Below are 26,151 nucleotides of genomic sequence, written 5' to 3' on the forward strand. Positions count from 1 at the left end.
CCAGATAAGAAGTTTAGAGGCTCGTTTCACCTGAACGCTAAGTGGTTTTTCCTGCACATGATCAATTACAGGCCATTGTCCAGGAGGAATGGGACAGTCCTGACCACAAATTTCAGATGACCAGGAAATTTGTGAAACTGTATTTGAGACACTGCTACTCCGTTCCGGAGTTTGCGGTCTGCCCTCCTGGCCCTTTAAGGGGATGCACATACACAGGGTTATGCACAGTTATACTTCATGTTCCCGGAAGTATTGCGCCACAAATCTTCGGCTCTGATCTCGGTTTTCGTATTCGGACTTGGATAAAATGACTTTTCCCCTTTGGTACCTCTCTCGGCTGGACGAATTTCAAGGCTTCACTCGGCATGTTATCAGATTTCAGTTCCTTCTATTTCTTGTTGGCTCAGTTGCTTGAACAGACTTACTAGGTAATGACTCGGCTTCCTCCTTTTCATTGTGCACATTACTTGTGTTCCGGCCCAAGGCCACAGAGTAAATTAGTGACAATGCTTCATGCCATTTGTAGCCCCCTCTGGAGAGCCTGCTTATCTGTGACATCATCAGATAGGGGTGTTTGATGCGGGTCCCAAGCCCCCAGTTGTACTGTACAGCAATCTAATGGGCACATTCTGCTCTGGGGATAAGGTCAATAGATTCCTACGTGTATCACTGGGCATGTGCTTACTCTTGCTAACTGCTCTTTGTATTTTTATTGGCAGGATGACATCAGGCAGAAAGTGCTCCTCAACACGTTTGGCTTTTTCAAGGACGGTTATATGAGCGTGACCATTAACAGTTTCTCTCTGAAAGACAATAAAGACTTTTCCGGCTCGGACAGTTCTACTGTAAGTCACCAGTAATGAACTTCCCTGGCACAGAACTAACCCCCCCCCCATTAAAGGGGTTGTTCACCTTTACTTGAATTTTTAGTATGACGTAAAGAGGGATATTCTGAGGCGATTTGCAATTGGTTTTCATTTTTTATTATTTGTGGGTTTTTTTTTTACTTATTTATCTTTTTATTCAGCAGCTCTCTAGTATGCATTACCAGCAACCTGGTTGCTAGGGTCCAATTGACCCTAGCACCAATGCGTTGATTTGAATAAGAGACTGGAATATGAATAGGAGAGGTCTGCCTGGCTTTTTATATAGTCTCTGCACCACTGGTGCTGACTTCTGAAACAATTTAGCATAAGCCATCTTATTAACAGACCTGGAGGAAGGCTGACTTTTGCTACAGTGTTCAAGCTGGAGAACTGAGAGGGATAAACAAATACTACTGTAATTGCAATTACACGTAACTATAAAATCAGTGAGAATGAGGAACAAATGGATTTTGGGAAGTTGCTTAGAATTCGACTTTCTTTCGTTAGGCAAAAGGAAGCCAGACTTACAATTAGAATTGCTTGTTTAAATATGACCCTATGGTAAATGGCAATACAGCGTTTCATCCCATCAGAACTAAGGATGGCAGTGCTGGTGAAATCAGGATTAAGTGCCAGCACATTCCATGCCTTATGCACTTCTGCTAAGCAGCGGATAAAGTCTTTGTGTCATATCCAATAATAATGTTTGTCTACTTTGCCCGCAGTATGGCTTTAGCCTGGACAGAACGAGGAATGACGGATTCTTCACATATTTGGTAAGTGTGGATATTATTCCTACAGACCCTGTGTTTTCTTAACTTCTGTACTGTACATATGAAGGTGGTATGAACAGACTGACCAATGAAAGGATGGATTGTCTAGACTGCGGGTTACAGTCTGAAAGGGGCTCTAAGAATATGGATACAAATATACAGAGAACCAATGTTCTGAGCATACAATCATACTGTACATTCTAAGGGAAACAATATAGCACCTCCCTCCCCTATGTATAAATACAAATATACATAGAAGAAATGTTCTGGGCACACAATAAGCTATACCATCATACTATACAGTCTAAGGGAAACAATATGGCACCTCCTCCCATATGGATAAATACAAATATACAGAGATGGAATGTTCTGGGCACACAAGCTATACCCTCATACTATATTGTGTATGTACTCTTCTTTTGCATGCAGCAAATTCAACAAATTGAATAATAAGTAAAATATAAATAGTTTAAATATTTATGAATATTTCGAATTTCATTCATGCTGCATTGGACAGTAACCACCTGCATCCCCTGACAACCTAGTGCTCGTGTAGCTCTGAAAATTGTAAGACAGCCACAGCAGGGATATCTATAGCCATAATGCAAGTTGTCATAAGATAATCAGCGATTTTATTCAAGAATGCTGGATTTAATTTTTTAAACTGTTTCCCTGCAGGACCAGGAACTTCATTCTTGTATCCTGAAGAACCCCCCAACAGATGTTTCCATTATGCTCCTCAAGATGGATTTTGTGGGGAAACGGTGAGTTTTTCCTCCAATAAAAGTGGGATGCAGACTTAGATTTAGTCATGGTTATTATTTTTAGCAAGAGAGCCATTGGTTTAAGCATGGCATGAGTTGCATATCAGTTACTTGGGAATCCTAGGATTTCTCCATGATGATTTGCTATGAGCTCTTAAGCTAAGCTTCACATCAGCTGCCCAGACTACACCGAGCACATGCATGTCACTGACATTCCATAAAAAAATTCCAAGATGGTTACCTTCTGGGCACAATTTTGAAGACCTGAATCATTAGAGATACTGAAATTTTAGGCCAGTGCAGTAAGTTCAGTATATAAAATACGGTATTTCCACCCCATAATTTATTTAGGGTTTAGTTCTCCTTTAAGTGGCCATTTATGGGCCATTATTTGTTGCTGACTTGGCCCATCCAGATACAACCTGTAATTTATTGTCTTATATATATATGGAGCCAGTCTCATGCCTGTCTGATATTTTACCAGGAATTGGTCAAATTGCTGCTGTATAGTTTTATAAATGCCATTGGGCAAGGACATTGTTGTACTATTGATACAACCCTTTTCTCATGGGTCCACATAGGACCCATTATGTTTGTCGTTGCCTGGTGGTCTAAACTATTTGTCGGTTTCAGCTTTTCTTATCCTGCTACACTCATTTTGTCTCTGTTTCTCTTTTGTTTTTTGTTTTTTTAGTGTTTATGTCAGCAGCGCCAAACATGACATGCCACTTGTCTCTATCTCGGAGAAGACTGAAGAGCCACCCAAAAACATCACAAAAGCTGATCAACCTGAACCGCTTCCTGAAAAGATGAGCCGCAGAGATACAGGTAATAATAAAGGTGCTTTTTGTTAATATACAGCATAAGGAAAGCAATGGTTCATGTGGGAAAGTAAAAGCCCTAAGCTAAAATAAAAAAAGATACCTCATGGCCACCCAGTCTCAGAGCTTTCTGGTGGTGGGTCTTACTTTGTGGCATGAGCTACACGTTTTTTATTTCAGCAAGAAATACTTTGTAGCCTTACTGCCAACACACCATATAATCATTTATATGTATATCAGAACAGCAGTATGGAAGCTGCATATAAACAGAACAGTTCCAGAAGAATAAAGTGCTAGCAAGCACCAAATGTAAATAGGCTACTTTGGTTTGTTTTTTTTTGTTTTTTTGAAGAAGTTGCAGAAAATGCTAACAAAAAGAAAGAAGATGCTTTGGAAAAAAAAGACAAAGAAGGCACAGCTGAGTCTGCCACAAAGCTTGAAAAAGATGCCAATCAAAAGAAAGCAGTGGAAAAGAAAGAGAAAGAGCAAAAGGTACTTGTGATCTGCAGTCATGGTTCTAACTTACATTTTAAGGTGGCCATAGATATATCCCCTGTATTCCCTCATTTGCTAAAAACCATCCAACCCCTGTAATGTATCAGGCTGTATGACTGATTCAGAGAATTCCATGTCTTCGCAGCTCTCACTGTATAAAAACCCTTTCCAAATATTTAGACGGAACCTCTTTTCTTCTAATCGAATGGGTGACCTTGCGTTAGCTGGTAGACCTACTTGTAAATAAAGCATTAGAGGGATTATCATATGATCCCCTTATATATACATAGTTATCATATCACCCCTTAAGCGCCTCTTCTCCAGCTTGAGCAACCCCAATTTAGCCAGTCTTTCCTCATAGCTAAGTTTTTCCATTCCTTTTACCAGCTTAGTTGCCCTTCTCTTTACCCTCTCTAATTCAATAACGTCCTGTTTGAGCACTGGAGACCAAAACTGTATGGCATATTGTAGCAATCGTGTAACTTCTGATCAAAATGCTAAAATAGTTTCAAAAACGTCAAAACTGTCTGAGAAGTTTACTGCGTCATACTAAAATTTAATAAAGTTGAACTACCCCTTAAATTGTTCTTGTTTGTGTGGACAGTAATGTCTTAAGCTCCACTTAGAGTTCGAGCTTTGTTTATATAGGTAGTGATCCTCTAATACAGTTTGCAGTTGGCCTTTGCTTGTTTTGTGATCTATTTCTATTATAAGGTGAACTTACCCTTCATTCAAACTTGGTTATCTGGAAACCTACTGACGCTGATGCTATAGTCGTAGCCGTGATTAACTTAACTTGTTTGTTTGGAATGACAGCAGCTGATCCGCACTATATCTCACTGAGGAAATAAATCTAACCAGCCTCCCTGTACAAGTGGTTGTCACTAAGGTCACTTTGCAGAGGCTTACACAGGAAATGGCTGCTCTCTGGCATATACAAGGAGTGCCTGGATCACTTTTTCAGAGATGCAGGTTATAAGATCTCGCATATGGGAATCCTTCATAATGAAAAGTAGCAAAATGATGCCTTATATTAGATAAATGCAATTACAGTGGTTGTATCTATTGTCTTTAACCAATGAACGGCTTACCATTGTCTGTGTTGCAGGGTCCTATTGAGTATAATGCCACCATGCACGTCGAAAAGGGAGTTGCCTCGTTTCAGGTGAGTGTGAATCTTACACTGTCAGCTGTCGTATGGTGTTGGAGAGCATCATTTGCTCTTGAGAATAATCTTTCTCTGATTTCCCTGTGTTTTTATTTCAGTTTTCCTTCAACATCAGTTCAGAGGAGCTGGAGGGCCTTTACAGTTTGTATTTCCATAGCTGCGCCGGAAACGGCATTTCTGTGAAGCAACATGCCTTTAGCCTGGATGTGAGTAAGCAATTATTATGGTGGGGAGCTAAACCTGATCTAATGTGAAATACAGTATTGGTGGCTGTTAAAAATTTTTGGCTCTTGAAAGGCCGAGTGCTTGTTTTCCATATGAATCACTCAGGATCAGGATATTTTCTTCCAAGGCACTGCGTCCAAATTGCTTGATCCATTACCCAAGTGTCTCCTACACGCCTTGCCTTTACAGGGGATACTTGGGAAACGGATTAAACTTGATCAAGAGTGGATTTTTATGGACAGCAGCATTGGCTAGGGAGACACACACACACACACACACACACACACTTTCCCATTTAAGCATGGGTAATAACTTGCCGCTATGATTCTCTACAGATCAAAATTATAGAGAAGAACACGGAAAGCTACTTGTCCGCAGACGAAATCCCACTACCGAAACTCTACATCTCAATGGCTCTCTTCTTCTTTGTGGCTGGCCTGGTTTGGGTTCACATCCTCCGGAAGCGCAGGTGTAGATTTAGCGTCTTATTTGGCAGCCATAATAACACTGCATACTTCCCGAATCCTGGGAAAACAGAATAGATGTGCAATTAAACAAAACAGAGCTACCGTCAAATCATAACAATTTTCCATTAGCCTGTCAAGTGGGCCCCTCTTCTGCTTTCATGCAATGCCTAACTGGTTATGTCTTCACAGGTAGGGATTTTGGGTAATCTCAAGAAAATATCAGATCTAGCCAATACAGAATGTTAAAGGAAAGATATACCCCCAAAATGAATACTTAAGCAACAGATCTATATTTATATCATATTAAGTGGCATATTAAAGAATCTTACCAAACTGGAATATATATTTAAAGGGATACTGTCATGGGAAAAAAATTTTTTTTCAAAATGAATCAGTTAATAGTGCTGCTCCAGCAGAATTCTGCACTGAAATCCATTTCTCAAAAGAGCAAACAGATTTTTTTATATTCAATTTTGAAATCTGACATGGGGCTAGACATTTTGTCAATTTCCCAGCTGCCCCATGTCATGTGACTTGTGCTCTGATAAACTTCAATCACTCTTTACTGCTGTACTGCAAGTTGGAGTGATTATCACCCCCTCCCTTTTCCCCCCAGCAGCCAAACAAAAGAACAATGGGAAGGTAACCAGATAACAGCTCCCTAACACAAGATAACAGCTGCCTGGTAGATCTAAGAACAACACTCAATCGTAAAAACCCATGTCCCACTGAGACTCCTTCAGTTACATTGAGAAGGAGAAACAGCAGCCTGCCAGAAAGCATTACTCTCCTGAAGTGCAGGCACAAGTCACATGACATGGGGCAGCTGGGAAATTGACAAAATGTCTAGCCCCGTGTCAGATTTAAAAATTGAATATAAAAAAATCTGTTTGCTCTTTTGAGAAATGGATTTCAGTGCAGAATTCTGCTGGAGCAGCACTATTAACTGATTCATTTTGAAAAAAATTTTTTTTCCCATGACAGTATCCCTTTAAGTAAATATTGCCCTTTCTCTAATGTGTGCTTGGGGGACACGGAACCATGGGTAAATCTGATGGCATTAGGAGGTAGGACACAACAATAACTGAAAAACCAGCTCCTCCTCCTCCGCTGGCTATACCCCCCAGCAGGCTGAGCCTAATCCAGTTTTTGTTGTGTCCTCAGGAGGTCAGGACAAGGAGTTATGCCAGTCGCCTACACTGTGTAAGATGCCTTTGCATATTGTCTACAATGTAATTTCTCCTACCGCACACCTGTAGTTCACCAATCCTGCAACTGGTGGTGCGTTTCTTCCGTTGACCCGGCCCGGTCCCTTAGCAACGAATGTGTATAGAAAACGGATCCACACACACAGGTTAATGCAGTCGGGGAGTATTCCCTTTTATTCAGCCACCAAACATTCTATGTTGTTTGAATGTTTGGTGGCTGAATAAAAGGGGATATTCCCCGACTGCATTAACCAGTGTGTGTGCGGATCCGTTTTCTATACACATTTGTTTGCATATTGTCTCCCACCGTGGGAAGTGTCCCTGGGGTATTTTGCTTCACAGCTATCCAGTGACCATCCAGTTCTTATCACCCTCTTTTATTGTGCACAGGAGGAGTGAATTGGCCAGGACACGGAAGGCGCTTGGACCCTGGGGGGGTAAGTATACCTGTTTCCCCTAGTCCCCTGCTCCATATCGCAGCTCCGAGACTTCATTTCTCCCCTATCCCCCCAATGCCCGGAGGGGGGAGCAGACAGCCACCCTTCTCCTCATGGCACTGCCATTAAGCGATACCATATTGCAGACGGGAGAATAGCCGGTATCCGCAGGCCCTGTTTAAAACTTTCGTCCCAACCGGTTCACATACGCCCACAAGCGCATCACTATAATGCTTCCGGATACGTACAGGCGCACATCACGTGACGCACTCTATTCAGAGCGGTTCTTACGCCTATGAGCTTAACTATTTAGCCTTCTCTTATCACACCATGTCTGAGGGGAACAGTTTCCTGGCATGTGCCAAGTGCCGCAAACGACTCCCCTCAGGGCACAAAGAACCTATATGCTCTATATGTAAACCACCTGAGCCTGAGAAGGAACTCCCAGGCCCTACTCCTGTCCAGACAGACCCAACTCGTCATGCTGTTACCGTCCTAGATGTTACTACAGCAACACAGACAGTAATTCCAGACTGGGCAGCCCAGACTGGACATACCAAAGTTGGCATTGTCTTTGGACAAAATCCTGTCCAAATTAGATAAACCCAGACATAGGGGATCCAAACGCAGAGCACCCTCCCCATCAGACGAAGAGAGTGACAATAATTCCAGAGATTCCTCACCGGTGCCCCCAGATGGAGAGGAGGGTCTCTGTCTATCAGAAGGGTTGTCTCGTAGCTCAGACCTTCTAGACGAGGAACCATCAAAATTCTCTGCTGCAGCAGTAGATGACTTAATCACTTCTGTGTTGGGGACTCTTAACATACAGGAGCCAAGATCAGCACAGATAAATCTAAGGTCCTGTTTAAAAGAAACAGTTGGTCTTCACTGACTTTTCCTGCTCATTCACAGCTTGAGCAAATAATTCAACATGAGTGGAACAAGTCGATAAGTCGTTTCCAACCAAACTGCCGATTCCTGAAGCTCTACCCATTCTCTGCGGATACCACAGATAAATGGTTTTCACCGCCTTCAGTGGATGCACCAATCTCACGCCTATCTAAAAACACGTCTCTACCAGTTCTGGATGCCTCGTCCTTTAAAGACCAGATGGACAAGAAAATGGATGGGTTACTACGATCCCTTTTCTCAGCCTCAGGCACTGCCCTTCACCCTATCCTGGCCACTGCGTGGGTTAGCAGGGCTGTCCAAACATGGCCCTGTTTCAAACAATTCTATCTGGAGTGCTGAGACAAGAACTTTCTCAACTGGCAGCCCAAATCAAAGAAGCAAATGAATATATATGTGAGGCGGCCTTAGACGCAACCCAAGCTGTTAGCAGAGCTTCAGCGCTATCTATAGCCACTCGGCAGTCACTCTGGATGAAGCTGTGGTCTGCCGATTTATCATCCAAAAAAATCTCTTTGTCATTCAAAGGAAAACTCCTATTCGGTCCAGATCTTGACAAGATCAAGTGACAGTAGGAAAGAGCACTCTACTTCCTCAACCAAAAGCGCGTTCTTCCTTTCGGGGAGGGAGGTTTTTTCGTCCATCACAAAACAAGAACACTAGACACTCTCCACCATGGCATACAACCTCCGACAGAGGACGTGGCTAAGGCCAGAACCTCCTGGCAGGCTCGTAAAACCCTCTACCAGAACCTCGGACAAGCCCTCCACCGCATGAATGGAGGTCTCCGGCACATGGAACACCTTTGGGGGGGAAGGCTGCTCCATTTTTCCCAACAGTGGCTAGAAATCACATCAGATTCTTGGATAGTGGAAGTCGCAACTCAAGACGGATCAGTACGTCCAGTGCTAGACCTAAAGTGACTAAACAAATTCATCCGCACAAGAAAGTTCAAAATGGAATCTCTACACTCCATCATTGCAGCGATGACCCCAGGCCAATTCCTAACGTCTCTAGACATAAAGGACGCCTATCTACAGGTGCCAATTATCCCTTCACATCAAAAGTATTTACGATTCGCCGTACAAAACCAACACTACCAATTCAGGGCACTTCTCTTTGGCCTTACATCGGCCCCAAGGGTATTCACAAAGATCATGGCAGTAGCCACGGAAGAGATACGGCAGTTGGGAATATCCTCAACCCCATATCTCGACGATCTGTTAATCAAAGCACCTTCTTTGTCAGAAGTGCAAAGAGCAACCCATCTTGCCATGAACAAGCTAAAAGAACTCTGATGGTCTATCAATCTAGAAAAATCCTCCACAACACCCAGTCAGTCTATGGTGTTTCTAGGACTGTTGTTCGACACACAGACACAAAAAGTGTCCCTGACGCAGGAAAAAATTGTACATCTCGAAGATCGAATACGTTCCTTAATGGCAAAGACAAACCAGATTCTGCATGAAGGTACTGGGGGTCATGGTATCAACGATAGAAGCGTTTCCATTCGCTCAAATTCACAAGCGGGAGCTTCAATGGAACACACTTGTCACAAGAGATCCGTCTCTCTCACAAGACGCGAATATCCCTGACCTGGTGGCCACAAACACCTTGCCTCTCCAGGGGAAGACCTCTCGTAGAGTCACAATGGAGACTAATGACAACGGATGCGAGCCTGTCGGGTTGGGGAGCGTTACTGGAGGGCAGATCAGCATAAGGTCTGTGGACTCGAGGAAAGTCGCTTGTCCATAAATCTCCTGGAGATCAGGGTAATTCGTCTGGGACTACGGCACTGGCAAACAGAACTATCAGGCCAACCAGTAAACAGTCAGACAACTCGACAGCGGTGGCTTACGTAAACGACCAGGGAGGCACAAGAAGCAAAGCGGCCTTACAAGAAGTCAGGCACATTTTTCAGTGGGCGGAGCAGAACAATGCCAGACTATCGACCATTTTCATCCCAGGTCTACAAAACTGGGAAGCAGACTTCCTCAGCCGCCAGACATTAGACCCAGGAGAATGGGCTCTAAAGGAGGAAATATTTCAAGAAATAACCGCAAGATGGGGCTGGCTGGAAGTAGACCTAATGGCGTCTCGCCACAACGACCGGTACCAACCTTCTTTGTACGCTGCTGGGACCCTCTGGCACGAGCAGCAGATGCTCTCACAGCCCAGTGGGACTTTCAGCTAGCGAATGCATTCCCTCCAATTCCTCTGATACCCAGAACAATCAAAATCAAAGATGAGCACGACCTGGGCATTCCGACATCAGGCCTCAGCAGAACAACTGTGCAAAGCAGCTACGTGGACCTTTATCCCACTCCTTTGCAAAATTCTACCATTTTGACTCATTTACGGCACATGACACACACTTCGGCAGAAAGGTGCTTCAGGCCGCAGTTGAAAAATCCAGCTAGGACCTCTCCCGCCCTATTACTGGGGGACATCTTTGGTACGTCCCCATGGTTCCCTGTGTCCTCCAAGCACACACTAGAGAAAAGGAGATTTTGTGTACTCACCGTAAAATATTTTTCTCTCTGGTGGCTTGGGGGACACAGGGCTTCCCTCCCTTCATGGAGGCCTATTCTGTTTTTTTTTCAGTTACATGTGTGATAAGTTTTTCAAGTTAATCATTGAAGGTTGAAAAAACTAAAACCTCCTTCGTTCCTTCTTTGGGACAAACTGGATTAGGCTCCGCCTGCTGGGGGGTATAGCCAACGGAGGAAGAGCTAGTTTTCAGTTATTGTTGTGTCCTACCTCCTAATGGCATCAGATATACCCATGGTTCCCTGTGTCCCCCAAGCCACCAGAGAGAAAAAGATTTTACGGCGAGTACACAAAATCTCCTTTTTCCATCTCTTGCCTTGAACCACCATTTCATGATGGTCTGTGTGCTGCCTCAGAGATCACCTGACCAGAAATACTACAAATCTAACTGTAACAGGAAGAAGTGTTGAAGCAAAAGACGAAACTCTGTCTGTTAATTGGCTCATGTGACCTAAGAAGTATAGTTTGTTTGGTATGTTTGTGTGCACAGTAAATCGTACGATCCCGGGGGGCGGCCCTTATTTATTAAAATGGCAATTTTCTATGTAATTACCCAATGGCAAATACTACTAGAAAAGTATATTATTAAGAAAATGGTTTGTTTACATGAAGCAGGGTTTTACATATGAGCTGTTTTATGCAATATCCTTTTATAGAGACCTACATTGTTTGTGGAGTATAGTTTTCCTTTGAAGAGATTGTGACACTGTGGCATTTATCATAAACATGGTATCACTTTAAAGGAACAGTTCAGTGTAAAAATAGAAACTGCGTACATAGGCTGTGCAAAATAAAAACAAAAAATATTTCTAATGTAGTTAGTTAGCCTAATATGTAATGTATAAATACTGGAGTTGCTCGATGTCTAACATAATAGTACACTACTACCTGCTTTTCAGCTCTTTAACCCTGAATAAGTCAGTGACTTTAAGGGGGGCCACATGGGACATAACTGTTCAGTGAGTTTGCAATTGATCCTTAGCATGCAGGTCAGATTCAAAAGCAACAGTTATGACCCATGTGCCTCCCCCTCAAGTCACTCATTGGTTACTGCCTGGTAACCAATCAGTGGAAACCAAGAGAGCTGCAAAGCAGGAAGTAGTGTTCTGGCTATTATGTTATCAACTACAAGAGGTCCTCTGCACTCAACCCATTATCAATATATTTAAGACAGAGACATTTTGTGCATACTGCTACTAAAAAATGCCTTACCCTTTTGGCTATTATGTTAGACATCCAGTCACTCCAGCCTTTATACATTTACATTTTTGTCTAACTATATAAGAAACATTTTTTATTTTGAACAGCCTATCTATTTACCCAGTTTTTATCTCTACACTGAACAATTCCTTTAATGAACTCCTGTTTCCGACCTGTGCTGCAGAACAACCAGCTGACGCTTGGCTATTTAATTCTAGCTTGGAGTCTGGGGATGCCCAGTGAGTTCTAGGAGTTTATCTGCCTGTCATATATTATGACATTAAAAAATATTTTATTGATCAGTTGGCCAATAGCAGCCTCGGTTCATTTGTCCTGTAGAAATCTTGCTTAACGTTTAACCATAAAATGCCCTGTGTAGTCATCCCGTGCAAAGGGATCAGAGCAACGTCATCCTTCTAACAGTTGCATACCTATGACATGACTGTATTTGCACAAACTGTTTGTGCCCAGAGGTTACTGCCTGTAGAAACACCCAGGCCCGGACTGGCAAATGCCAGAGGGGCTGCTGTAAGGTCCCATAGACAGTCACTATTTAGTGGGCTGGTGGAGGACTATTTGGGCCTCTGTGTACTTAGAATGCCAGGGCCTATTTTGACTCCCAGTCCAGACCTGTACACACCACTTTATTTAGTGTACTTTGTAAATTTGATTGCTAACATAAAGTTCTGTTTATGTTCCAGGAATGAAGTGTTCAAGATCCACTGGCTGATGGCGGCACTGCCCATCACAAAGTCGTTGTCACTGGTATTCCATGCTGTAAGTGTCCTGTTGTTACTTTACAAATTGGCTAACATTGCCATGTACGGGCAAGAAATATAGTGATATTATAATTAGGGATGCACCAAATCCATTATTTGGGATTCAGCCGAATCCTTCACGAAAGAATTGGCCGAGAGCGGAATCCGAATGCTAATTCGCATATGCAGATTATAAGTGCTCTCATATGGGAATCCTTCTAAAATGAAAATTGCAAAATGATGCCTGATGCATATGCAAATTATGGTGGAAAAGGAAAAGTGGAAAAACAATTTTTTGCTTCCTTGTTTTTTGAAGAAAAGTCATGTGATTTCCCTTCCTGCCCTAATTTACATATTCAAATTAGGATTTGGTTTGGCCGGCTGAATCCTGCTAAAAAGGCTGAATCCCAAACCGCATCCTGGATTCTGTGCATACCTAATTCTAATTCGGTCAGGTGGAACTCCAAGGTGACTTCTAATATCCTCATATTTGTTTTATTATAATACACAAGTTTCATTGAGTCATGTGACCGAATGGAAAAACTAAACTCCAACTGATGACATCACTGAGAACCATTTCTATGGATATAATTTACAAGCTATTGTGTATTACAAAAACTATATTCATGGTAGTAGCATGTTTTTCTCTAGAAGGGACAGGAATTATCCCCCATCAACAATCGGCATTATTGTAACCAATGTGTAAAGTCGGAACTTACTATTGAATAAAGAGTTACACAATACAGTTGCAATAAATTGTGGCTTCTGAGACGGCTGTCCTTGTCTTATCTTGTCTTTGACTCCTCCTTTGTCTTCTAGATTGACTACCACTACATTTCATCCCAGGGATTCCCAATTGAAGGCTGGGCGGTGGTTTATTACATAATGCACTTGTAAGTATGAGCCATTTTGCTTCGAGTTACGCTTCGGAATACATGAACTTAAGTCATATTAGGGTTAAAGGGATCGTTCACCTTTAAATTGTATTTTCCCTTCCCTCGCAGCTATTGCTGCATGACATTTTAGATTATTTGAAAGAGTAAACTTCCAAGCTCTTTTCACTTGTATGAGATTGTTCTGTATTCTCTTTAATTCTGTCTGTTTGCCCTTTGATTAATAAGCTACTTTCTCAACGTCAGCTTGGGGGACACAGGGACAATGGGGTATAGCTAGTACCATTAGGAGGCAGGACACAACTACAAAAAAGACAACTGGCTCCTCCCCCACTGGCTATACCCCCAGCAGGCTGGAGAAGAGCTCAGTTTTAGTTGTGTCCTCAGGAGGTTAGGACAGAAGAATTTTTTATTTTATTATTTAGTCAGTTTTTGCTGACACCAGGGGGTTGCTGGAACCTTTACACTGCGTAAAGTACCTCATTGGCACCTTCCAACGTGGGACCTGTCTCTGGGGTCACAGGTGTTTCACACAGACCACCCAGCCAATTCCTCTCCTTCCCTTACAGATGGAGACCAGGCTGGCCGGCAGACAGTACTGGGAGAGCGGTCTCCAGGACAGGTAAGTCCCAATGGGCTCTCTCTCCCCCTTTTCCTTCTCCCTCCCCTACCCATGGAGGGCAGAATGGATTTTTTCCTCAGCCCCTAGCAGCCTCATTGGAGAGGTGAGAGGGGGGTTTTCCTGGCTCTGCGCTTCCCCTTAAGCCTCTCGAGCAGGGAGGGGGTTCCCCTACAGGATTCTACTAGTGGAGCGCACGGGTCTCCTACCACATACGCGGCTCGCCAAGCAGCCGCAGTGATCTTCCCTATGCGCTCTGATGCGGTTAGATGCGCTCCGCATGCGCACAGTACAGACGGGCGCCATTTTCTTAGGATAGGCGCCTTTCTTTCTTTCTCCCTGTTGCGGAAGTAAATGCCCGCGGTTTTGTGATCTCGCGCGATCCTAAGCGCGCTCCTCTACCTAGCGGCCGCCATTTTGGATCACACACAGGGGAATATCCACGCTGCTCCCAGACTGCTATACTCTGGAGCGGAGACACAGGGCACCACTGCAGGATTGACAACTGATCCTCCTACTACTACAGCTAAGTGTCAGGCATTACTGGGTTATTCCCCCAGGCATTCCCACTTGCAAAAATTTTTCACTATGTCTGAGGGACCCAGTGCTAGCCTTTTTTCTAGGGGGGCAACCTCAGCCCTGGTCACTTTTCTGTCGTGTGCCAAATGCCGCAAACATTTGCCCTCAGGGCACAAATCTCCTCTATGCAACCAGTGCACTACACTGCAGGTTTCTGAACCCTCACCACCTTCTCCACCTCTGGTGAATCAGGCGGCACAGGGGGATCCCTCAGTATCTAGCCCTGAAGCTTCTCCACACAGAGTACAAGCAGCACCTGAGTGGGCAGCCCAATTGGCCACAGGCATTCCTAAACTAGCGCAGTCACTAGACAAACTGCTCTCTCGCCTGGACACTCATAAACCTAGACCCTCCAAACGCAGGGCCCCCTCCCCATCCGAAGATGACAGCGACTCTCCTCCTAGGATCTTTTCACCTCCTGATTCCGGGGACGAACAAGATCATTCTGATGGGGAGCTTCTTTCAGATTCAGACCAAGATGATTCTAGAATTTCCTCTGACACTGTGGACTCTCTTATTTCCTCGGTGCTAGAAACCCTCCACCTTCAGGAACCGGAGGTCCGTGCGGAGTCTTCAAAATCTCTCTTCAAGCGACGCAATAAGACTTCACCTATGTTTCCGTCCCACAACCAGCTTGATCAAATTATCCAACAAGAATGGGACAAACCCGAGAGGCGTTTTCAAACAAACCGTCGTTTCCTAAGGCTGTATCCTTTTCCACCTGAGCTTACTGAAAAATGGGCTTCTCCTCCATCCGTGGACGCCCCAGTGTCCCGCCTCTCTAAGAACACGGCCTTACCAGTCCCTGACGCGTCCTCCTTCAAGGACTCTATGGACAAGAAGTTAGAGAGTTTGCTACGCTCTTCATTCGCAGCTTCCGGGTCCTCGTTGAGACCAGTCCTGGCTACAGCATGGGTAAGCCGAGCCATACAATCCTGGGCTGACACTCTCCTCACCGCTATTGCGGACGGAGCACCACGTCACGAACTCGCTCAGTTGGCATCTCAAATCAAGGAAGCCAATGACTACATGTGTGAGGCCTCACTTGACGCCACTCAAGCTATCAGCAGAGCCTCCGCTCTCTCGGTGGCAGCCCGCAGATCCTTATGGATGAAACTATGGTCAGCTGACCTTTCCTCTAAGAAGTCCCTGACTTCCATTCCGTTCAAGGGGAAGCTCCTTTTCGGTCCTGACCTTGATAAAATCATTAGTCAAGCTACCGGGGGTAAAAGCACCCTTCTTCCCCAACCTAAAGCACGTCCCTCCTTTCGGAAGAACAAGTTTTTTCGTGGCTCTCAGACCAAGAGCGCGAGATCTTCTCCCCCGAGGCACTCCTTTTCGAACAAGGGCCGTTTCGGCAACAAGCATCGAACTCCCTGGCAGAACCGAAAACACTCTTCAAAGCCCACCGACAAGACTGCCTCCGCATGACGCCGTCCTTCCCGGGCCGAATTGTATAGGGGGAAGATTGTCCCACTATGCAGACACGTGGGTATCTCTTGTTCAGGACACCTGGATTCACGAGGTGGTTTCTCAAGGCTACCATCTAGAGTTCTCGTCTCTTCCACCTCACCGATTCTTCATGTCAAGACTCCCTCAAGAATCGGGCAAACGTACAGCTTTTCAGAGGGCCATTTCCAACCTCCTCCTAGCAGGCGTGATTACTCCTGTCCCCCAGACGAACACTTCACGGGCTACTACTCAAACCTGTTCATAGTCCCCAAAAAGGACGGCTCTGTCCGGCCGATCCTAGACTTAAAGGAACTGAACAAGCTCATTCGTCCGAGAAGGTTCAAGATGGAATCCCTCCGATCTGTCATTGCGGCGATGTCCCCAGGGCAATTCCTAATGTCTCTCGACATAAAAGACGCTTATCTTCATGTTCCCATTTTCCCTCCTCATCAGAGATACTTGCGCTTTGCCTTCCAAAGTTTCCACTACCAATTCACAAGTCTACCATTCGGCCTCACTTCGGCTCCCCGGGTCTTCACGAAGATCATGGCGGCTGCCACTGCTCTGATCCGCAACGAGGGGATCTCCATCACCCCGTATCTCGACGACCTTTTGATCAAGGCGCCTTCGCCTCAGGAGGCTCAGCGGTCCCTTCAGGTCTCCATGACGAAGCTACGGGAACTAGGTTGGGTTCTCAACCTACAAAAATCCTCTCTAATCCCCAGTCAATCCATGAACTTTCTAGGCATGAACTTCAATACTCTGACCCAGAGGATCTCCCTCCCTCAGGAGAAGATTGTTCATCTCCAGGCCCTGGTTCGGTCACTGCTGCAGAAGCCCAAACATCCCGTGAGGTTCTGCATGAAAGTACTGGGTGTCATGGTTTCCACCATAGAAGCAGTCCCCTTCGCCCAATTTCATCTCCGGGAGCTCCAGTGGAACATTCTCAGCACCTGGAGACGGAAATCCCTACTACAAGAGATACTCCTCTCTCCTCAAACTCGGACGTCCCTTCTGTGGTGGCTCAACACCACTCACCTCTCAAGGGGAAAACACCTCGGGGACCCCAGTTGGCGCATTCTCACAACAGACGCAAGTCTCTTCGGTTGGGGCGCAGTGCTCGAAGGCAGGTCGGCCCAAGGGCAGTGGAACCTCACAGAAACGACGTTGCAGATCAATCTCCTCGAGATCCGTGCAATTCGCCTGGGCCTCATCCACTGGCAGCAGGACCTGACGGGGCAGGCGGTGAAGATACAGTCGGACAACTCCACGGCGGTGGCCTACATCAACCACCAGGGCGGCACAAGGAGCAGGGCGGCTCTAAGCGAGATAAAGATCATATTCCAGTGGGCCGAGAATCACAGCGTACAGCTGTCCGCCATCTTCATACCGGGACTGCTGAACTGGGAAGCCGACTTCCTAAGCAGGCAATCCCTGGACCCAGGCGAGTGGTCACTAAAGGACGAAGTATTCCAGGAAATAACTTCCAGATGGGGCGATCCAGAGGTGGACCTCATGGCGACCAGGCACAACAGAAAGGTACCGACCTTCCTAGCTCGTTACAGAGACCCACTGGCCCTAAACGTGGACGCTCTGACGGCCAACTGGCCCTTTCGCCTGGCGTATGCCTTTCCTCCCACTCCTCTCATTCCCAGAACGATCAGAAAGCTTCAAAGGGAAAGGTCCACCCTCATCCTCATAGCACCGAGGTGGCCTCGACGAGCATGGTTCACAGACCTTCTCAACCTCTCCGTCGCAGAACCGTGGCCTCTGCCTCTTCTTCCAGACCTTCTCACTCAGGGTCCAATCCTACACCCAAATCCGACCTACCTCAACTTGACGGCGTGGCTCTTGAGACCAAGATTCTAATTCAGAAGGGATTTTCAAGGGCCGTGGCACGCACTATGTGTGCGGCACGGAAGCCAGTTTCAGCCAGGGCCTATCACAGGGTCTGGTCCACCTACCGTCAATGGTGTTTCACTCGCAAGGTTAACTTCCGGCTTTTTTCTCTACCATCTCTACTGGAGTTCCTGCAGGAGGGCCTTTCACTTGGACTGTCTTTGGGTTCCCTCAAATCTCAAATATCGGCTCTATCCGTACTTTTCCAGAAAAGACTTGCTCTGCTTCCTGACGTCAAAACCTTCATGCAAGGAGTGGCTCATGTGACTCCGCCTGTCAGGGCTCCCACACCTACCTGGGACCTGACGTTAGTGCTCCGGGCTCTTCAACTTCCTCCCTTTGAACCCCTGGGGTCGGTGGCCATTCAGTTCCTGACCTGGAAAACTGTTTTTCTCCTGGCTATTGCTACAGCAAGACGGGTTTCTGAGATCAGCGCTCTTTCCTACAAGTCGCCTTACCTTGTCTTCCACCATGACAGAGCGGTCCTTCGTACCATACCATCCTTCCTACCTAAGGTGGTCTCAGAATTTCATATAAACCAAGAGATCGTGGTTCCTTCCTTCTGCCCAACTCCAGCAAACCAGAAGGAAAGGGCACTGCACACTCTGGATCCTGTGCGGGCCTTGAAGTTTTATCTCTTCAGAGTTCAGGACTTCCGCAAATCCGATTCCCTGCTGGTACTTCCCTCAGGCTCACGTCGGGGCGCATCGGCTACCAAACAATCCATCTCTCGCTGGATCAAACAAGCTATACAAGGTGCATACAAAGCCCGGGGTCAAACACCTCCGTCCAGGGTCACTGCCCATTCGACCAGGGGTGTGAGTACGTCCTGGGCCTTCAGAAACCAGGCATCAGCTGAACAGCTGTGCAAAGCGGCAACTTGGACATCTGTCCACTCGTTTGCAAAATTTTATCATTTTGACACCTTTGCGGCATCTGACACTCGCTTTGGCAGAAAAGTGCTTCAGGCCGCGGTGGCTGACACCACATAAGCCTCTTTTTTCCCACCCGGTTGTTAGGGGACAGCTTTGGTACGTCCCCATTGTCCCTGTGTCCCCCAAGCTGACGTTGAGAAAAGGAGATTTTGTGTACTCACCGTTAAATCCTTTTCTCTTCAGTCACTTGGGGGACACAGGGCTTCCCTCCCTGGATTGAGGCTTTCACTTCCGTCAGACAAGTTCCCTTTTCTTGTTAACTGTTATTGGCTTTTTTGAAAAGTTTTTACTTAGTTATGTAATATCCTGTTGACTTTGGTACAAACTGAGCTCTTCTCCAGCCTGCTGGGGGTATAGCCAGTGGGGGAGGAGCCAGTTGTCTTTTTTGTAGTTGTGTCCTGCCTCCTAATGGTACTAGCTATACCCCATTGTCCCTGTGTCCCCCAAGTGACTGAAGAGAAAAGGATTTAACGGTGAGTACACAAAATCTCCTTTTGTGTGACTATTGAGTGAATTTTCACTGCTTCAAAACTTTCTTCCATCTGGGACCCATATTTAATTCCTTTATTTCCCTGCAACTTTTAGGTTAAAAGGAGCCTTGCTTTTCATCACCATCGCTCTAATTGGTACAGGCTGGGCCTTTGTGAAACACATACTCTCTGACAAGGATAAAAAAATCTTTATGATCGTCATTCCCCTACAGGTATGATGAGCTGTATTTTGTTCTATAAACAAGAGAAAAAGAACCCCAATTGCCTCCCACTCGTACAGCAGTTCCTCAAATGTTAAACTACCTATAAAGTATTTTGTGATTGCTGAAGGCAATCACTAACCAATAAAATTAATAATGTGCTAGGTTTAAACAAAATAAGATTACAATAAAGTGCAAGTGCTATAAGAATTTATTCTATTGATTATACTTTAACTTAAGGGTTAATAAATACTTGATACAATTAATACTCCGCACAAATTAATAGCCTTATGATACAGTGTATTATCAGGTACCTTATGTTTTCACCCACAATCAATCCGACCAAGGAATTAATTAGAATAAGGATACTAAAGTGCTTGAAGTGCTAATTAGATTATTATAAGATGGCAATTACCATAAATTCATAATTGCTTCCAAATTAATTGATTATAAAGTGCTAGACAGTGCCAAGTAATTAATAATAAATATATAATAAATAGTGTAGTTGATATAAGGAGGACCACAATTGATGGGATAAATAGATGTTAAAAACACACACAGAATGCTCAGGTTAAAAAGGTTTTAAGCAAGAAATGGAAAAATGCAGAGGGTGGAGTTGTCCCAAAAACTGCTACCTAAATTGTTTTCTATCCCTGGGACACCACAAAGATAAGGAGGCAGAGTATCCGGGACTTGTGGTCTTGTTTGTTAATCTAAATCCTATTCTGAGAAGAACTAAATGAGCCTAAAAAACCACAAATCCACGGGCTCTTGTGAGCTTTAGTAGCAGAGAAGAGAGAGATACCCGAGCACTAGGTAGAAGTAGATTTCTTTCCCACCCCTTCTATTCTGTTTCCCAAAGACCGAAATTATTCTAAAATTTTAAGTTAAAAGGATTCCAAACGCCGACACGCGTTTCGCAGTGATAGCTTTATCAAGGCGTAATAGGAGCGTACCCCCAGCGTCGGGTTTAAATCACTTCCTTAAGGTGTGTCACTATAGGAAATATCGCGAGACTTAAACCCTACTCGCAATGGTCAGTGTATCTATCGCGAGGATTAGCTACCATGTGTTGTCATGGATACCATGTAGCGTACGTATAGCGTTTAATGCAGAAAATCATATACTTACTGCAACTATTTGGCATATCTAAAACAAATCGCAGATATCATTGCCCGCATTCTTAACGCCTCAGGGGGACTTATCTTATTAAATGAACCTATTATTATTAACCTATTGGCTTCAGATGGATTAGGTCGTTTACTGTATATATGTATGTACTATGATTATTTTAAAATGCCATATTTATTAAATATCAATTAAAATACCATCCATTACTTGTTTTTTAATATATATTTATACATCATAAGAGCATAGGTTAAAAATGAACATGTTTCTTCGATTTAGAATAATTAAATGAATTATAAAATTACTTAAATAAATGATGTGAATAAATTATTCTCATTTATTCCTATAGGGGATACTGTATTCATTCTAAAGATCCAAAAGCTCTCCCTTTTTAACAGAGCTTGTTCCAGGTTTCCTTTACGTATTCCCCTTTACGACTTTCTCCAATGCCCAGAACTTCATAGTAGAAGGATCCTTATTATGTAGTTTTTTAAAATGTTGAGCTACAGTGGAAATTGTTTTGTCACTTTTATTTTCGTTACCAGCAGTTCTAATTGTACTGCAGTGCTGCTGCATTCTTGTTTTAAGCATTTGAGTGGTCATTCCTATGTAACGTTTATTACAAGGACATTCTATGCAATATATTACGCCTTGAGTCCGACAATTTATGTAGTTGTTGACATTATGAATAGTGCCGAAACGATCCTCAAAGTTAGTAATTTTACGTATCCTACTGCACATATTGCAATTACCACAGGGAAAGCAACCACAGTTTTTTTGCCTATTATTTTGTGATATTTGGAAGTGACTCCTGGTCAATAAGTCCCTCAGATTCGGACTTCTCTTATAGCATATTGATGCACGTTTCTGTAATAATGTTCCAAGAGTATCATCTTCCAACAATATAGGCCAGTGTTTATCCAGAATGGCTGTATTTTGTGTCTGCTTTCTTCCACTCTGCTACAGTCCTGTACTGGCTGACATTATAGCTCTCTTTATAAAGACATTATTGAAATTGTTGCCCATCCTACCTTGTCCGCAGCAGTCCTGCCCTGCTTTGTGGCAGATATTTCAGCTATCTGTACAACAGAGCATTCTGTCCCAGTGGCTGCACAGATCCAGCCTGATCCCCATTGTAAGCATCAGTCTTGTCCTGCTTTATGGCTGAGATTCTAGCTATCTGTATACCAGAGCATTCTGTCCCAGTGGCTGCACAGATCCTATCTAATCCCCATTGGAAGCAGCAGTCCAGAAGCTGAGATTCTAGCCTTTGGAGTGGACCTGTCACCTACACATAAAAAGCTGCATAATGAAATTCCTTTGCAAATTAAATATGAAACCCCAAAAAATGTTTTCATTAAAACATCCATACCTGTTATAAAGGTGTTTAAATATCTAAACTGTCAATCAAATATTACCTGCCTCACCTCTATGCCTGTGGCGTAGAGGAGGGACAGTTAATTACTTTCACTTTCCATTCAGCACTTCCTACATGTCACTGCTCTCCTCACATTCCCCCTTCCTTCCTCAGGCTCTATAATTGTGTAGGGCACTGCACATTGACATTAGGTCCCCCATTCTGGTGCATACACAAGATTTTGGGGTGATGCACAATTTCCCTTAATAACCGTGTCCACAAAATGGCTGCTGCCTGCTTGCTGTGATTGTATAATTCCAAGACAGAAGGAAACAAAATTTAAATAATATATACAGTGTAAGTAAAGTTTCTTTTGCTCAACTAACATGATAGAAAAAAATTTGAAATTATTTCTTAGGGTGACAGGTCCCCTTTGAATCAGATAATTCTGTCACAAGGTAAACTTGTGTCCAAAAAACATTATTCACAACACTTGTAGCCCTTAGGCTAAGGTGACATCATAAGATTTGACCTTCATTTGGCCCAGTTACTTTTTGTGGGCAAATAACACAGAACCATGGAAAAAGTTGAAAAGTTTCCAGTCTTGTTCAGTTGCAACTGCCAACAGCAGCGTTGCACAACTGGACTTCTATTATAGAGGCATCATTGCTTGTGGGAGAAGGGGACACCGTCACCCACTTACTAATGTCTGACAACTGCAGGTGTGTGTTTTGTAAGCTTTTTACCTATGGCAGTGGTATACTTTTTGATTCCTTTCGTGGTAATGAAAAGGAGCTAATAGTTATTTATCTAAACTTGCCACCAAAGCCAAAAGCAATGCAAATTGTTCTACTCTAATGTTGACTTACCACACGAAGGCACTGCTGAGCAGAAATCTCGAAGCAGAGATATTTTTCCATATCCCTTTAGTTTATAGAAACTCTGAAGATTCCTATACACAACCCTTTCTGATTGGGCTTTCTTAGTTAATGAAAAAATGTATGCCTATGAGCTGCTTTGCTTCTGAGATAATTTCTCAGTCAGCCACTTTCCATTATGCCCCTGACCTCACCACCTTTAAAGGAACAGTAACCAAAAATGAAAGTGTATTTAAGTAATGACAGTATAATGCACTGATCTATTTTAGAAACTCTGCTATAGTTTATATAAACAAGCTGTTGTATAGCCATGGGAGCAGCCATTTAAAGCTGAAAATGGAGAAAAGGCACAGGATACACAGCAGATAACAGATATGCTCTGTAGTATACAATGGGATTAGAACAATGGGATAGAATTTATCTATCTACTGTGTATCCTGTGATTGAATGGCTGCCCCCATGGCTACACAGCAGCTTGTTTATATAAACTATAGTAGTATTTATCTGTTATCTACTATGTATCCTTTGCTTGAATGGCTGCCCCATGGCTACACAGCAGTTGCTTTATATTAACTATAGTCGTGCTTCTGTACCAAACATACCAGTTTTACCAGTGCCGAGAAACACTACATTATATTGTCATTCCATTAAAACAGTCATTTCTCCTTGGTTTGCTTGGGGGACACAGGAACAGTGGGTATAGCTTGCACCACTAGGAGGCATGACACAACAAATACAAACAAACGAGTCCCTCCTCCTCCTGCTATACCCCAGCTCCCAGGTGGGTTATAGTTGTACTATACTAGAGGATGGACTGGGCAGCCACACTGAGCAGTTTGCTTTCTTGTCCACCTCCAACAGGACGTCACTGGGGTCTTAGAGTGCACACTGCACCGACCACCCAGTTTTATTCCCTTCCCCTTATGCTTTCAGGGGGAGGATGTTACTGGCCGTATGACAGGGGACCAGGACTGCTTCATGAGGTAAGTGTCTCATGCCTGGAGCCCCAGTCAGTGTCTGCGTCCTGATTCCTGTCCTGCCACATCTACAGCATGGGTGAGTAGGGGAAAGAACAGTGCATGTGAAGGGATCAGAAGTGATTCGCTACTGGCACTCATTCCCTCACTTCAGGCAGGCAGATTGCGTGTATTCTAAAACAGAATCTTCACGCACTTAAACTGGGATTCGATGCGCAACCTGGAAGTGATGCACATTGGTCTTGGACCCCTTCCCTCTACTGAGCGCGCTCCCGTAACCTCCCTACTTCCGACTTCTAGATAGGCAGAGCTGGAAGCACGCTGTATTTGCCTGTACAGACCAGAGACCCTCCATCACAGGGATCTCGGTCCCCTCCCCAGTGGGCTTCCCAATTGGCGTCTGGCATCCCCAAGTTAGCCAATTCCTTCGATAGACTCCTGGCTCGTCTTGACAAGCCCAAGCCACCCAAGCGCAGGGCCCCCTCTCTGTCCACGGCAGAGAGCGATGAGGAATCCTGTTCTCCTCCCCTTCTCCCAGACTCAGGAGATGAACAGATTCTCTCTGACGGAGAACTGTCACACAGTTCTGACCAGGAAGAGGAGGAATCTCCTAAATTATCCTATGAGGCTTTAGACTCCCTAATTTCCTCCATACTTGAGACCTTACACCTACAGGAATCTGGAGCTAGTTCAAGTTCTTTCTCGGGGCCTTTTAAGCGTCGGAGTAGATCTTCTCCTTCCTTTTCTTCTCATGGTCAACTTGAACAGATCATTCAGCAGGAGTGGGATAAGCCACAGAGACGCTTCCAACCTAACAGGCGTTTTCTCAAGCTATATCCTTTTCCATCTGAACTTATTGAGAAGTGGGCCTCTCCCCCCTCAGTGGATGCCCCGTGTCACGCCTTTCAAAAAAACACGGCCTTGCCGGTGCCTGATGCTGCTTCCTTTAAGGATTCAATGGACAAGAAAGGTCTCTTTCGTTCCCTATTCTCCGCTACTGGCTCCTCTCTGCGCCCCGTTTTGGCCTCAGCATGGGTGAGTAAAGCTGTCCAGTCATGGTCAGACGCCCTATGCCAGCCAATTGTATCCGGGGTTCCCCATCAGGAGCTTTCTGAGCTGGCCTCGCAGATTAAGGAAGCTAACGACTACTTATGCGAAGCATCTCTCAACGCAGTGATAGGCCGATCTTCTTCTACGGTCCCTGCTCTCGAGGCCGAAGCACACTGCAAAATTCTGCATGAGGGTCATGGGAGTCATGGTATCGACCATAGAAGCAGTCCCGTTTACTCAACACCAAATCAGGGAGCTTCAGTGGAACATTGTCTCAGCCTGGAAATGCAGATCCCCTCTTCAGGATATTCGCCTATCATTCAAGACCAAGGTGTCTCTTCACTGGTGGACTCAAATCAGTCACCTGACACAGGGTAGACCCCTCGGGGATCCTCAGTGGCGCCTTCTCACTACGGACGCAAGCTTATCTGGCTGGGGAGCAGTCCTGGATGAACAATCAGTATAGGGTCCCCAACAGAGCAGTGCCTCCACATCAATCTTTTGGAGATTCATGCGATCTGACTAGCCCTAGTCCACTGGCAACAACAGCTTGCGGGTCAAGCGGTAAGAATCCAATCCGACAATGCCACAGCAGTAGCATATGTCAACCACCAGGGCAGAACAAGAAGCAGGAGCACATTAAACGAAGTCGGACTCCTCCTTCGCAGGGCAGAAACTTAAGCACATATCTCCGATCTACATTCCGGGACTTCTCAACTGGGAAGCAGATTTTCTCAGCAGACAATCCCTAGACCCAAGAGAGTGGTCTCTAAAGGACGACATATTTCACCAAATCACTCAAAGAGGTCGACCTCATGGCAACCCGTCCTCTCTTCCTCGCTCGTTCCAGGGATCCTCTGGCACTAGCAGCAGATGCCCTGACAGCTCCCTGGGATTTCCAGCTCGCCTACGCCTTCCCACCTCTGCCTCTGCTCCCCAGAACACTCAAGAAGTTGCAGAGGGAGCACTCCACTCTCATTCTCATTGCTCCCAGGTGGCCATGTCGCACTTGTTTCTCTGATCTAGTAAATCTATCCATAGACGAACCTTGG

At 44.7% G+C, this 26,151-nt stretch overlaps 1 protein-coding gene across 1 annotated transcript in view; it reads left to right on the top strand.

Moving 5' to 3' along the window:
- gpr107.S (G protein-coupled receptor 107 S homeolog) overlaps positions 1 to 26,151 on the top strand; it is a 50,671-nt gene that overhangs the window by 4,140 nt on the left and 20,380 nt on the right. The window contains 11 exon segments of the mRNA NM_001094924.1: positions 720 to 845; positions 1,592 to 1,642; positions 2,318 to 2,403; positions 3,098 to 3,231; positions 3,577 to 3,716; positions 4,828 to 4,884; positions 4,986 to 5,093; positions 5,448 to 5,581; positions 12,585 to 12,660; positions 13,461 to 13,534; positions 19,604 to 19,721. Of these exon segments, the coding sequence (NP_001088393.1) occupies positions 720 to 845; positions 1,592 to 1,642; positions 2,318 to 2,403; positions 3,098 to 3,231; positions 3,577 to 3,716; positions 4,828 to 4,884; positions 4,986 to 5,093; positions 5,448 to 5,581; positions 12,585 to 12,660; positions 13,461 to 13,534; positions 19,604 to 19,721 (1,104 nt within the window).

Source organism: Xenopus laevis, chromosome 8S, assembly GCF_017654675.1.
Source record: "Xenopus laevis strain J_2021 chromosome 8S, Xenopus_laevis_v10.1, whole genome shotgun sequence".
NCBI lineage: Eukaryota > Metazoa > Chordata > Amphibia > Anura > Pipidae > Xenopus > Xenopus laevis.